The 11,891-nt window shown below is 52.5% G+C and overlaps 1 protein-coding gene across 1 annotated transcript; it reads left to right on the top strand.

Moving 5' to 3' along the window:
- The first annotated feature begins 1,213 nt into the window (after positions 1-1,213).
- Positions 1,214-6,112, top strand: LOC129126982 (pancreatic secretory trypsin inhibitor-like). Its single transcript, XM_054643251.2, has 4 exons — positions 1,214-1,268; positions 2,710-2,750; positions 3,318-3,430; positions 5,990-6,112. The coding sequence occupies exons 1-4, from the start codon at positions 1,214-1,216 to the stop codon at positions 6,057-6,059; spliced, it is 279 nt and encodes a 92-aa protein (XP_054499226.1). The 3' UTR covers positions 6,060-6,112.
- The last annotated feature ends 5,779 nt before the right edge of the window (positions 6,113-11,891 follow it).

Genomic DNA, 11,891 nt, shown 5'->3' with positions numbered 1-11,891 from the left:
AGCTTTACTCTCTGAATTAATGAAATAACAGATGCCACCAGGAGCTGTTCTTTCTGCCTCATGTTGCAGGTCAGCCCAGAGAGAGCAGAGGGAAAACCAGTCCAAGAGGGAGGAATCTGCCCATGTCCACTGAAGCAAAATCAAAAGAGATGTTCATGGCAGGGGAAAGCACCCTCCAGAGCCACACTGGGGATGGGGTATCCCTTGGACAATGGAGCAGCTGCCAATGGAGCTGAGATTTCTCCCTCTCAAACAGCTCCTTGAATCGCTCTTGGCATTGACTTTTTCCTGTTCAGCTAATTAAAAATCTGTCTTTGAGTCATAAGCCCCCATTAGTAATAATTTGCTTTGCACTTCTCCAGTGATTTATGGCTGAGATATCAAAGCACTTTAGAAACATTAATTAATCCTTCTAATCCCCAGGGGACTGATCCACTCTCTGCAATGCACCACTGGTGGTGTAACTGTGGGAAATCCCCAGGGTTTGCTCCCAATGCAGGCAGGGAGAGGGGAAGGGAGCAGCATCTGACCCAGCAGCTCATTTCAGCTGCTGTCTGCAGTCAGAGATGTGCAGCCAAAACAGCAGCACTGGATCTGCAGCCACGGGCAAGCCCAAGGCACAGCGAGCTCTGTGTGCTCTCCAGAGCCATCCTTGCTCCCATTCCCGCCTGCCCAGGGAGGGAAGGGGAGCTGCAGCCCCCAGCTCTGCTCTGTGGTCACAGCAGGGAAGGTTTGTGTGGATCAAAGCCATCTTCACCCAGAGGTGGCTCCAGCAGGGAGCTTCACCCTGCAAGTGGCAGCAGCAGGGTCATTAATCAAAGCCACAGTGCTGCTGACTGCCTTTCCCTGGCTGTCCTGCTCTTTTCTCCAATCTTGGCTCTTTGTTGCTTTATCACAGGAGGGCAGACCCAGGGCTGACCCCCACACCTGGGACAGGGCCCCAGTCCTTGCTGCAGATAAGGATGATTTCCTCCATTGGCCTGGCAGAGCTTTCATCCTTGCGCCCTCCAATGAGCCAGGTGCCACCTGGTGCTGTCCCCATGCTCTGAATGTTGTCACCACAGCACTGCAGGGTGGAGCTGGCTCTGTGGTGTGGTGCCAGGAGTGGGGAAAGGTATAAATGTCCCAGCAGAGTGCCAGAGACAGGATCTCTGACACACCCAGGAGTGTCCCAGTTTCTCTCTGCTGTGCTCAGTAGAACATCACCTCCACCATGAAGGTAGCTGGTGTTTTCCTGCTCCTCTCCCTGGCTCTCTTCTTCTACCAAGGTGAGTCCAACATTTTGCTTAGGAGCTATTTCCTCTCCTTGCTAAAACTGCCAGGTCTGCCACATGGGAAGGTGAGTGTGGGAAGATTCCAGCTGGTGCTGGGACCTTGCTGTGGCCCTGGGCAGGGAATGCTGCAGTGGCCAATGTGCATTAAACCTGTACCTGTCTGTGAGCAAACCCAAAACAAAGGCTTTGAAAGGGTGCACTTGCTCCCAAAAGTGAACAGACCTGCTGCTCTTTCTTCAGGGGTAGGATTTGTCCTGTAACTGGTGATTTCTAGGACAGTGTGATCCTTTCAGAGTGAATAGGTGCTATTCTGGTTTTAAAAAAGCAAATCCAAGAAGACAGGAAATGAATCTATGCAAGGGAAAATGCAGCTCTCACTACCAAAGCCAATGTTTAAGCCAACTGTGTTTTCAAAATCCCATATGGTGCAGAGGGATGAGAACACGAGCTGCTGCTGCTCCTCAGGTCCTGCTTTAGTGGGCTCATTCCAAACAGGAGGGTGCTTCTGAAGCAGGTCCTCTGTCATGCTGTTTACTGCACAGAGGCTGCCATTGCAGGCCTGTCTGAGCACAAAATCTGGGCTCATTTCAGATGAACTGAGCACGCAGTGAGCTGCAGCTCCTGGATCTGGACCAGTCCTAGCCCAAAGTAAAACCATTGAAATATTAAACAGTGTGGCTACCAGCTCCTCAGCACCAGAATGCTTCACTGCCACTGGGCAGGGCTGGTTGTTAATACAGATGTAGTATTAATCCTCCATGTAGATGACTTCTGGGTTTATAAAAAAAAACCCAGGATCACCTTCTCGGTTGTGTCTTTTGCCAAAAAAAACTTCAGGTTGTTTTTCAAAACACACCCACCACGTGTTCCACCCTTGTGATCCCAGCTGCCAGCTCAGCTTCTCCATGGGGAAGCCCAAAGTCATGGCTTGATCCCACTAGCTTTGATGTGAGACCTCAGGGCCTCCTTCTAGCAGAGACTTCCAACAACTTGTCTTTTGCTCTGCTTGCTTGTGGTAAAAATGGAATAACAGCAGAAAAATCACCCTGGATTTACTGCAGCACCTGTCCAGTGTCAGCAGGAGTTTCTCAGGTACTCATGAACATGTGGCAAGACAGGACAAAAGCCACCCTAGCTCCCTGACAGCTGGCAGGTGACATCTCCAGAAGGGCACTTTGCCTTGGCAGGGCCTTGCCCCATTACATGTTTCTGCCAGGGAAGGAGGGTGACACAGCAGGGAAGGATTCAGCTGAGAAACGTGGGCGATCCAAGGGAAGAAATTATTTTCTAGGACAAAGGTGTTTGAGTGAAGACATGCAGTCCTCCGCCTAAACTGTCTTTATTCTGTCCCCCTTGAAACCAGCCCGAGTGATGGGTGCTAAGGTGGCTTCTCTCCCTCTCTCTCTGTCTCTCTCTCTCTCTCCTCTTTCTCTAGGAAATGCTGAGATGGATGCAGCTGCTTTCAGAGGAATGGAGGTAAAGTTTCCTCTTTAACATGGCACAAGTGAGACAGCACTAACCCAAACACTGGGGAGCCACCACTGCTAAATACAGTGAAGCAATGGGTTGACAGCCCAAAAATGCCAGTGCCCTTCCACCTGCAGTGCCACAGCAAAATCCCAGTGATGATACTGGTTTTCCACTGCATTTCTCCCAAACACTGAAAGAAAAGTTCCTAAAAAGCTAATAGTGCTATTACCCGCCAAGAAAAGTCAGGAGTCCCCTTAGTGTCTGGCTTGCAAGTGTGAGGACAGGTATTGCTGTGGCATGAACATAAAAACTGGGAGGAAGATGCTCAGGCAGTGGAGCAGTGTTTACTCGAGGCTGTTGTTACTCCTGAGGGTGTGCAGCAGAGCCAGGTGGAGTTCAGCTGGCCAAGGGAGGCAGTGGCAGATGGTCCCAGTGTTTCTGAGAGCTCACAGCAGAGCTCTGAGGATGGGTTGTGAAGGTAGACAAAATGTGAACCTCTGTGGGAAAGCAAAGCTCCTTTGGTAAATTGAGAGCAGGCTTAACATTTTCAAAATTAACCTTCTGTGCCTCCAGCCTTCTTGTGAGAATTTCAACCTGGGAAGAGGGTGTACAAGGGAGTTTGACCCCATCTGTGGCACGGATAACCTCCTGTACAGCAACGAGTGCCTGCTGTGCCTTCACAACCTGTGAGTATCTGGAACTGCTGCGAGTCTAAATGCCACACAGATGAGGGCTACCACACATATCTGGGATTTCCTGGAAAGAAAGCTGTCTGCATGCAGCTGGGTGGAGCTTGGGCAGTGAGCCCAGCACATCTGGCACGGGTCTGGCCTCCTGCACAGCTGCTGCTCCCGCTGCCCTGAGCATGTGGGCTCCAGCTGAGGATTTGTGTGTGCTGCCCACAAGCAAAAATCTCCCCACACCTGCAGCTGCCAAGCAGCAGCAAGAGCTGGCAGGCATCCAGGACCTCAGACAAATGGCAAAGTCCTCCAAGTCTGCCCAGATCTAGCACACGGGCTGAAGAATATTTTTCCAGATGACCTCAGATGTGTGGTGACTGAGGGAAAAAACTGGTTTTTTTCACCCCAGAAATTTATGGCTGAGCTCTGCTTTCTGTCTTCTCTGCATATGAAAGGACACAATTTGCTCTGGGTATTTTTAAGAATGAGTTTTATATTTAATCTGTGCTGGTGCCAGATTGCACTGTTCTAGCAGAAGGCCAGGTCCAAATGCTAAGGGTGTCTCTGGCAAGACTTGATACACTTCATCTGGCTTGGGCCCTAGGTAATTTAAAATATATTTATACATTGGAAGCACTCTGTGTCAGACAAGTGAAGGAATTACTTCCAACTCAATGCTATTAAGTGGTTCAAAAATCTCTTTTGGGATGATTGAGTCTTATCTGGAGCCAGATGCCCCAGTCTGCAGGGCTGAGGGAGCTTCACCCTTGACTTCACCTGGTGTAGGCAGGGATTTTTGGTGATCAGGCTCACAGGCCCATCTGCCATCATGTAGCAGAAGCTCAAAGTCCAGCTTTTCTGTCTCTGGATGCGTGGGTTTGTGGAGCCAAATTCTGCTTTCAGGAGCATTGCCTCCCTGCTAACTCTGCAGGAACAAGGAACAGAATCCAGATCACCAGGAAAAAAAAAAAAAAGAGCCTGGATAAATATTGTCAATTGGGTTGTCCCCTCTTTGCTTCATTAACCCAGGCTGCTGCCACATATTCTGCAGCATTGGCTGGTTCACCTTTCAAGGCTGAGCATGATGCAGTCAGGCAGAGAGAGGCTGAGTGGGATCTCCTCAGCAAAGGCACCACAGTTAATGACCCAGCACGGCCTGGCAGGGTGGTAATGACCCTGCTGGAAGCCAGCAGCCCAGCACCAGCTGTCCCTGCATTGTGCAACAGATGGGGGTGGGAGGTTCATCAGACACAACATCATTAGGGCTTTGGCCATGGACCAAGAGCAGGGTAAAGTGAGAGAGGAAGGCTCCACAGTCAGCTGTGCAAAGGGGCATCCAGGATGCTCCATCTCACAGAGCAGAGAGCAGCTTCACAGGGGATGGGAGCTCACAAGATGGGAAATTGGGGTACAAGAAAGGGAAAGACTGAGCTGGTGGTGGATTCAGAGCCGGGCAGGAGTCAGAGGAGGGATGGGATGGATGAGAAGCTGGTGCTGCATCTGCCTTGTGTTGACAGGCACTGGGTTCCCAGAGCTCCCAAAACTCCTTCTTGTGCAAGCTCTGAGCAGCTGCAGCTGGAAATGTGCTGCTCCTGTGGGTCACAGCCCCGAGCCTTGCAGCCCCCCTGTTCTGTTCCCAAGTGATGGAATTCTGAGGTTAGGAACAGCCCTTTGGCCAGGGCCATCTGGGCTCTGGAGCTTTATTCAGGACTCTGGAGCTGCCTGGTGCCAAATGTCCTGGGGCAGAGATAAACGGAGTGTCCTCCTCTCTAAAGCCTTGGTCCACGGGGACAATTCAGCCAGGAGGCAGGATGGAGTGTCACTTGCAGTTCTGTGTGTGCAACTGGCCTGACAAGAGCTGGAAGCCTGCAAGGAGTCTGGGAATATCTGAGCATCTGGCGGGTGCCTGTGGCAGCCGCGTCTCACTTGTCGCCATTGGTCACTTCACTGTGACCAGCATGCAAAATGCTTTTTGCAGAAGGAAAATCATTTTACCAGCATTTCTCTAACACACCTGAGAAATGGATCTGTCTTTCCAAAGAGGAGAACATCACGATTCTGTGTGAGAATGGAACAATTCATAGGAATTATGTTCACTATAGGGCAAAAAGAAGAAAATAGTTTTTTAAAGGTACCTTTTTAATATTTTCCTCACTTTTGCTGCAGAAGCAATCAGGAGGGGAGGCTGGGAGCAGGAAAGACCCAAGTGAGACACAGTGGCAGTCTTTTGTTTCTAAAACCCTACAAAACAAAATCATAACCTTTATTGTCTGCAGTCAGACAGGCATTGGAGGTGTCTCAGTGCTGTCCTGCAGCACTGAGGTGAATTATCCTGCCAGGAGGTGTCAGAAAGCACTCTTGAGCTTATTGGAATTAATTAACACATGTCCATGGTAACCCTGAACTCCCTGTCAAGAATATGTGGCCTTGCTTGCTGTGAATAACACTTAGATGATGATTTAAGCAGTATTTTCCTTTCTTTCTGCCTTTTGTCCTCTGAGCCAGGCTCTGCTGTGTCTCAGGGACCCGAGGGCAGCCCCCCAACATTTTTGACCTCTCTTGCAGGCAAAGGAACGACCACGTGCGCATCAGGAACAGAGGAATGTGCCAAATTCCCCGCAACAACGTGGCTTAAACTGAGATGAGAGATCAGAGCACAAAGCTGTCCCCTCACCCATCAAACCCCAATAAAATGGAAGCATCGCCACGTCTTGTGCTGGGATTTCTTACACACACAGCAGACCCCTTACCCCAACACTTAGAGCACCTTCCTGGAAAATGTGGTTTGTTCTGGTGATGCCTGTAAGGAGCTGTGAGCAAATTACTGACAGAGCCCCGGGGAGGAGGCTGGGATGTGCCCAAAGAGAGAGCCAGGCTCTGGCAGAACAGGGAGGCTCTTTTTTTGCATCAAGAATTTTGTTTTCCTTTCCTAGATTTCCAGTGTTCGAGCAATAGATTTTTAGCATTCTCATGACCTGCAATTGCATTTGCTATATACAGGGCACTAAAGCCCTTGCTCCAGAGCCTTTAGCACAAGAAAGAACCCAACAAGTCATCTCCATGCTGACCCATCTCCAGCCTTGTCCATATGCCAGTGGCCCATGACACGGTCCCTGTGCACCAAGAGTCACCAGCCTCATGCTTGTCCTGCAGGTCACAGTTACTCAGTGCCTCAGAAAACCAAAAAGATTCCATTTTCCCAGGCAAAATTCAGAATTTTTGTCCCCTCTACTGGCCTTGGTGAGCTTTGCTGCTGGGGGCTGTGGGCTGGCAGGATGGGAGATGCCTTTCCAGGAAGGACTTGAATGAAAGTGCTGGTGGATGAGAAGCTGGACACGAGCCAGCAGTGTGCACTCACAACCTGGACACCAGCATTGTCCTGGGCTGCATCCAGAGCAGTGTGGGCAGCAGAGCAAGGGAGGGGACTCAGCCCCTGTGCTCTGATGAGACCCTCCTGCAGTGCTGCACAGCTCTGGGGTCCCCAACATGAGAAAAACTTGGGCCTGTTGGAGCAAGTCCAGAGGAGGCCACAAAGACACTCCAAGGGTTGGATCACCTCTGCTACAGAGACAGGCTGAGAGAGCTGGGAATGTTCAGCCTGGAGAAGAGAAAGCTCCTGGGAGACTTCAGAGCCCATTCCAGTGCCTAAAGAGAGACTTTTTACAGGGGCTTGGAGTGATGGGACAAGGGTGTATGGCTTCAAACTGACAGAGGGCAGGGTTAGGTTAAATATCAGGAAGAAGATTTTTACCATGAAGGTGGTGAGAAAGTGGATTAGGCTGCCCAGAGAAGTTGTGGATACCCCATCCCCGGAAACCCTCAGGATCAGGCTGGAGGGAGTTCTGAGCAGCCTGGTCTCGTTGAAGATGTCCCTCCCCACGGCAGGGGCTTGGACCAGATGCTCTCCAATGCTCCCAGCCCGGCCATTCCGTGGCTCCGCGGCGCGAGTGGGACACGGAGCGCGGGGCCGGGATGGGGAGCGGGGCCGGGATCAGCGCGGGGCCGGGATCAGCGCGGGTGAGGGATGGGGAGCGGGGCAGGGATGGGGAGCGGGGCAGGGATGGGGAGCGCGGGTCCGGGATGGAGCGCGGGAGGCGCTTTCGGCACTGGAGGCCGCTGTTGCTCCGCCGCAGCCGGGGCCGCAGCCGGAGCCGAGCCCGCAGCTGGATCCCGCAGCTGGATCCCGCAGCTGGATCCCGCAGCTGGATTCCGCAGCTGGAGCCCGCAGCTGGATCCCGCAGCTGGAGCCCGCAGCTGGCGGAGGCGCGGGGGATGCGCGGCCGGCCGGGCGGGGAGCGGCGCCGGCCCCGCGGGCGCGCAGGGAGCGGGCGGGCGGTGCTGGCCCTGCCAGCCCTGCCCGGAGCCTGGGAGCCGCTGAGCTGCGGTGGCCGAGGCCTCGCCACGACCCTGTCACCCTCCCGGGACCCGCTGCAGTTTTGGGGGATGCTCGGACAGGAGCGGCCCCGGCGGGTGGGCCCTGCGCTGGAGGGATGGGTCCGTGTCACCGCACTGCCAGCTGCTCCCCGGAGAGCTGGGCACTCCCTGCTTGTGCCAAAGGGCTCTCGTGAGTCGGCCCAAAACAGCCTGGGATGGAACATTTGGAGTTGGGGATCAAACCCTCGTGGGGTTCCCGATGATTCATTACAGCCCTGCTGTAAATGTTGGCATTTGGGGCAAACCCAGCGCTTCGTTCTTAGGAAATCTTGGACTTCATCGTAGGTAGAAAGATGAGTTTTCTTTATGAAGTGGCTGAAACAAACACCAAAAAATATTTTTAAAAAGCATGATCCATCTGAGAGAGCTCCAGTGCTCATTTCAGATTTCAAATGCAGCCAGATGCAGCTGGGGGGGGGGGAAGCACAGGCTCCTCTTCTCAGATCTGCCAAAGAGTGTCTGCAGTCAAGGGAGAGATGAAAAACGACTCACTTTGCCCACATGTAAAATTAATGCACTAAAGGTGGTAGTCCCAAATAGGCTCGGGACTGTGAATTGCCTTGACATCTTTGCACACAGGGGATCCTGGAAGGATGCTTCCCACAGCTGGGATATTGCTGATTCTGCTGCATCATAAGAAATGGAGCATAGCTTTTATCCAGGGAGATCTCTGCCAGCGAGGCTGGCAGGAGGGGAGACTGATCCTCCCTACACTTCTTTCACTGCTCTTGGATTCTTTGGCGTGGCTAAACCCACCTTAGCCCCAAACTCATCCCAGTTGATTCTTTCTACCCAGCAGAACACTGAAATGTGCACTGAGGCCAGTTTATGCCAAGCAAAACATCTTTCCTGCCCATGCCATTTGTGGGAAACATCACCCAGTGTTAGCCAGGAGCGTTTCTTTGATGAAGTGAGGTGCTGACCGAGCCTGCAGAGCAGCAGGTCTCGTCAGCTTGCACGGCTGAGCACAGCCTGCATCTCCCCAGGCACTGTTCTGATGAGAACTGGCATTCCTGCTAAATGTCAGCCACATCCGTTTCACAGCAAGGTCCATATCAGCCTGCAGATTATGGGAGGCAGCAGGCCAGGGGCCACTCTGCTGTTCTGCACAGCAGGGGCACATCAGGCAGAACCAGTGGCAACTTTCCAGGAGGGAATGGTTCATGTTCATATTTCAATTTTGGCTTGAACAAGGGCAAATCTGAGTGCAGGTGCAAAGTTTAGACTCATCCTCAAAAGCCAGTCTTCTGCCCCCATAAGAGTTTTTCCCTGAAGCAGAGGATGGGAATGCTTCATCCAAGCTGCTCCTCTGCCATCTGATCCCCAGCAGAGCCTGGAGCTGTCCTGCCAGCAGCAAGTCTGACTTTTCTGAGACACCAGCTTGCTTCCCTGTGTCTCCATGATGCTGCTTCCAGTGCTGGTGAGCTGGCAGGGACAAACAAAATGGACAGTGACAGGAGCAATGGCTTCAGTTCTTGGTTTCTTTGTCTAAATCGCTGCAGCTCTTCGGGCTCCTTCCCAGGGCAGTGCTTCTGGCCATGTGCTTGGAGCCCTGAGCACGTTTTGAATGGTGCAGCGAGGGAAAAACAGGATTTGCCAAATCAGGGAAAGGGCTCAGCCATCCACCTCCCTCCTCCTTCCTTTCTGGCTGCTCCCAGAGGGCGCAGCCAGGGCAAAAAATGGAAAGGGCAAGAGCACAGGGTGGGTGAGGAGAATCCCTAAGGATGGTACAAAGGGCTCAGCATTTACTGCCCTGAGGAAGCTCAGGCAGAGAGCAACACAATTCCTGCCCCAGCCCCCCAATTCCTGCCCCAGTCCCCCAATTCCTGCCCCAGTGCCACAATTCCTGCCCCAGTGCTGCAATTCCTGCTCCATTGCCTCAATTCCTGCCCCAGTGCCACACTGCTTGCAATAACAAGTACTTTAGTGACAAAGGGGTAAATTCCCAAAATAACCTCAGTGCTTGAGGCAGCCAGGGCTCTGCAGGAAGCACGACACCCCCAGGGCCCAGCCCCAGCCTGCCTGCCCTGGGAGCACCAGCACATCCTCGGGAGGAGCAGGTGGTTTGGAAGCTGGCAATGCTTCCCTTCATCTCCCTCCTCCTGCCATCCAGGGGCATCTCTGCTGCCATCCTTCACCAGGATTTGCTGTTTGGGTGGAAGCTTCTCAAAGTAGGGTCGTATCTCTGTGCCTCCAAAGCAGCCCTGGGTACTGCCAAGCCTCAGGAGCGTCACAAGAGTGACAGAAACCAGACAGCTAAGGACAGAAGGCCCAGGGGAGCATTTTCAAATCAGGAAAACATGTTTCTTTAAATTGAGACTTTTCTGCCAGTAAAAATTCTTGTAAAATTCAGCCTGGGAAGCCCTTCCCCCTCCACCTTCTGGAACACTTTCCTGAAGCTCCCACCTGGGAGGCAGTATCTATTTCCACTGCCAGTGGCATTTGACTTCATGATGTCATGGCAGCATACTGTGAATTCAGGCTTAGAACTGGACTGAGGGACTTCAGTGAAATGCAAGACCCAAGCTGAGAAGCAGCCCTGAATTTTTGGTAGTTGCAAAACATTCTTGTGTCCAGGCGTCCTTGGAAGAGTCAGCTTTGGTACCACCTTTGCCCACTGCAGCCTTCCCCAACATTCCCCTGATAAAAAGGTTTCTATTTTAGCCACATTTTCCACATCAGATTTGTTTTTCCAGTCTGGAAATAAGCAGAGCCTTCCTCAGACTTGCTGCAGCTGCTGGAGGGCACTTTCCACGAGGCATGATCAGTTCTAGGAGACTTGTTTTGGGGGAGGTGAATTAAACTCATTTTGTTGGGGCTGGCAAGGAGAGCTCCCCTTTGCAGACAGCCCGTGGGAACCCATCTGCTGCTGGAAAGGCTCCTGTGTGCTGTGTGCCACCTCCCAGATCTGGCCTTTGGCAAAGGATGCAGACAGAGGTGTCCCAGTGCCCAGAGCAGGGCACAGATCCAGAGCCTGCTCTCCTTGATGGGTACAGAGCCACTTCAGCTGCTGCTGTTGTGACAGCCTCGACGAGAGATGTCAGGAGTGGCAGCAAATGCAAACAGTTTTGTCATGGTGGAGAGGCAGCTGCCAGCCCAGCACAGCAGCACTGCTGTGGCAGAGGGTCACGCTGCCAAGCTGGAGGCCAGGGAGGGAAATACCAATTGGTTCCACCCGAGTGGGAAATGACACTGTTAATACTCTGCAAAGGGAAAGTCTGACTGAAATGGAAGGAGGCTTTTAAACTGCACATTTCCTTTCATCTGAACCACAGCTCGGGCTAGTAGGGAAAAGCTGTCCTTGGCAAATGTATGGGAATGAGCTGGAAATGGCTCTGCACTGACACAGAGGGGCTGTCCCCAGGGCTTGGTGGGGCTGGAGTGGGATCATGACTAAATAAGGGAGTGGACACTTCTCAGAGGGGGGCTGAAACCACCCTGATAACCACAGACATGGCACAAATAGCCACAACTGCTGCTGCCCATTTGAAGTGAGATCTCAGCTTTTGCTTTCTAATGTCTCTGAGCTGTTACAGAGAAGTCAGATGACAGCAATAGTTTGCATTTCTCCCTACCAAAAGACAGGAGCTTCCAGGAGTCAGGAGCATCCAAAGTGTTCCGCAGACAGCAAAGCAGCCCTGCCAATGTTCCAACACTGCTTTTTCTGGCCTTTTTCTTTCATCAGGCACACTCCACTTAGAGCAAGGACAGGAGGGGCTGGAAGTGGCAGCCCTGCATGGTGCTGGCACGTGGAGCTGGATTCCTTGGGCTCTGCAGGCTGTTGGAGACCTCCTGGTGCTGCGGTTGGCGTTAGCACGGCAGGTGCACTCAGAGTTGAGCAGTTCTGCTTCCTTCCAGCCAAGCAGCACAGCTCCTGGAAAACTCCCAGGAAAAGGTCCTGCCCTTCACCTGTGCCAGAACAATAACCTGTTGTTGTGGCACGGCTCAGCAGGGCTGGATTGCAGACTTTTTCCAATAACTTCAGCGCTTTTCTTGCTGCAAAAGGGCGCCACAAATAGAAAATCGCGTGTGA

The sequence above is a fragment of the Agelaius phoeniceus genome, chromosome 15, assembly GCF_051311805.1.
Source record: "Agelaius phoeniceus isolate bAgePho1 chromosome 15, bAgePho1.hap1, whole genome shotgun sequence".
NCBI classification, from domain to species: Eukaryota; Metazoa; Chordata; class Aves; order Passeriformes; family Icteridae; genus Agelaius; species Agelaius phoeniceus.
The sequence above is the reverse complement of the archived record's forward strand: the minus strand, read 5'-3'. Positions and strand labels throughout refer to the sequence as shown.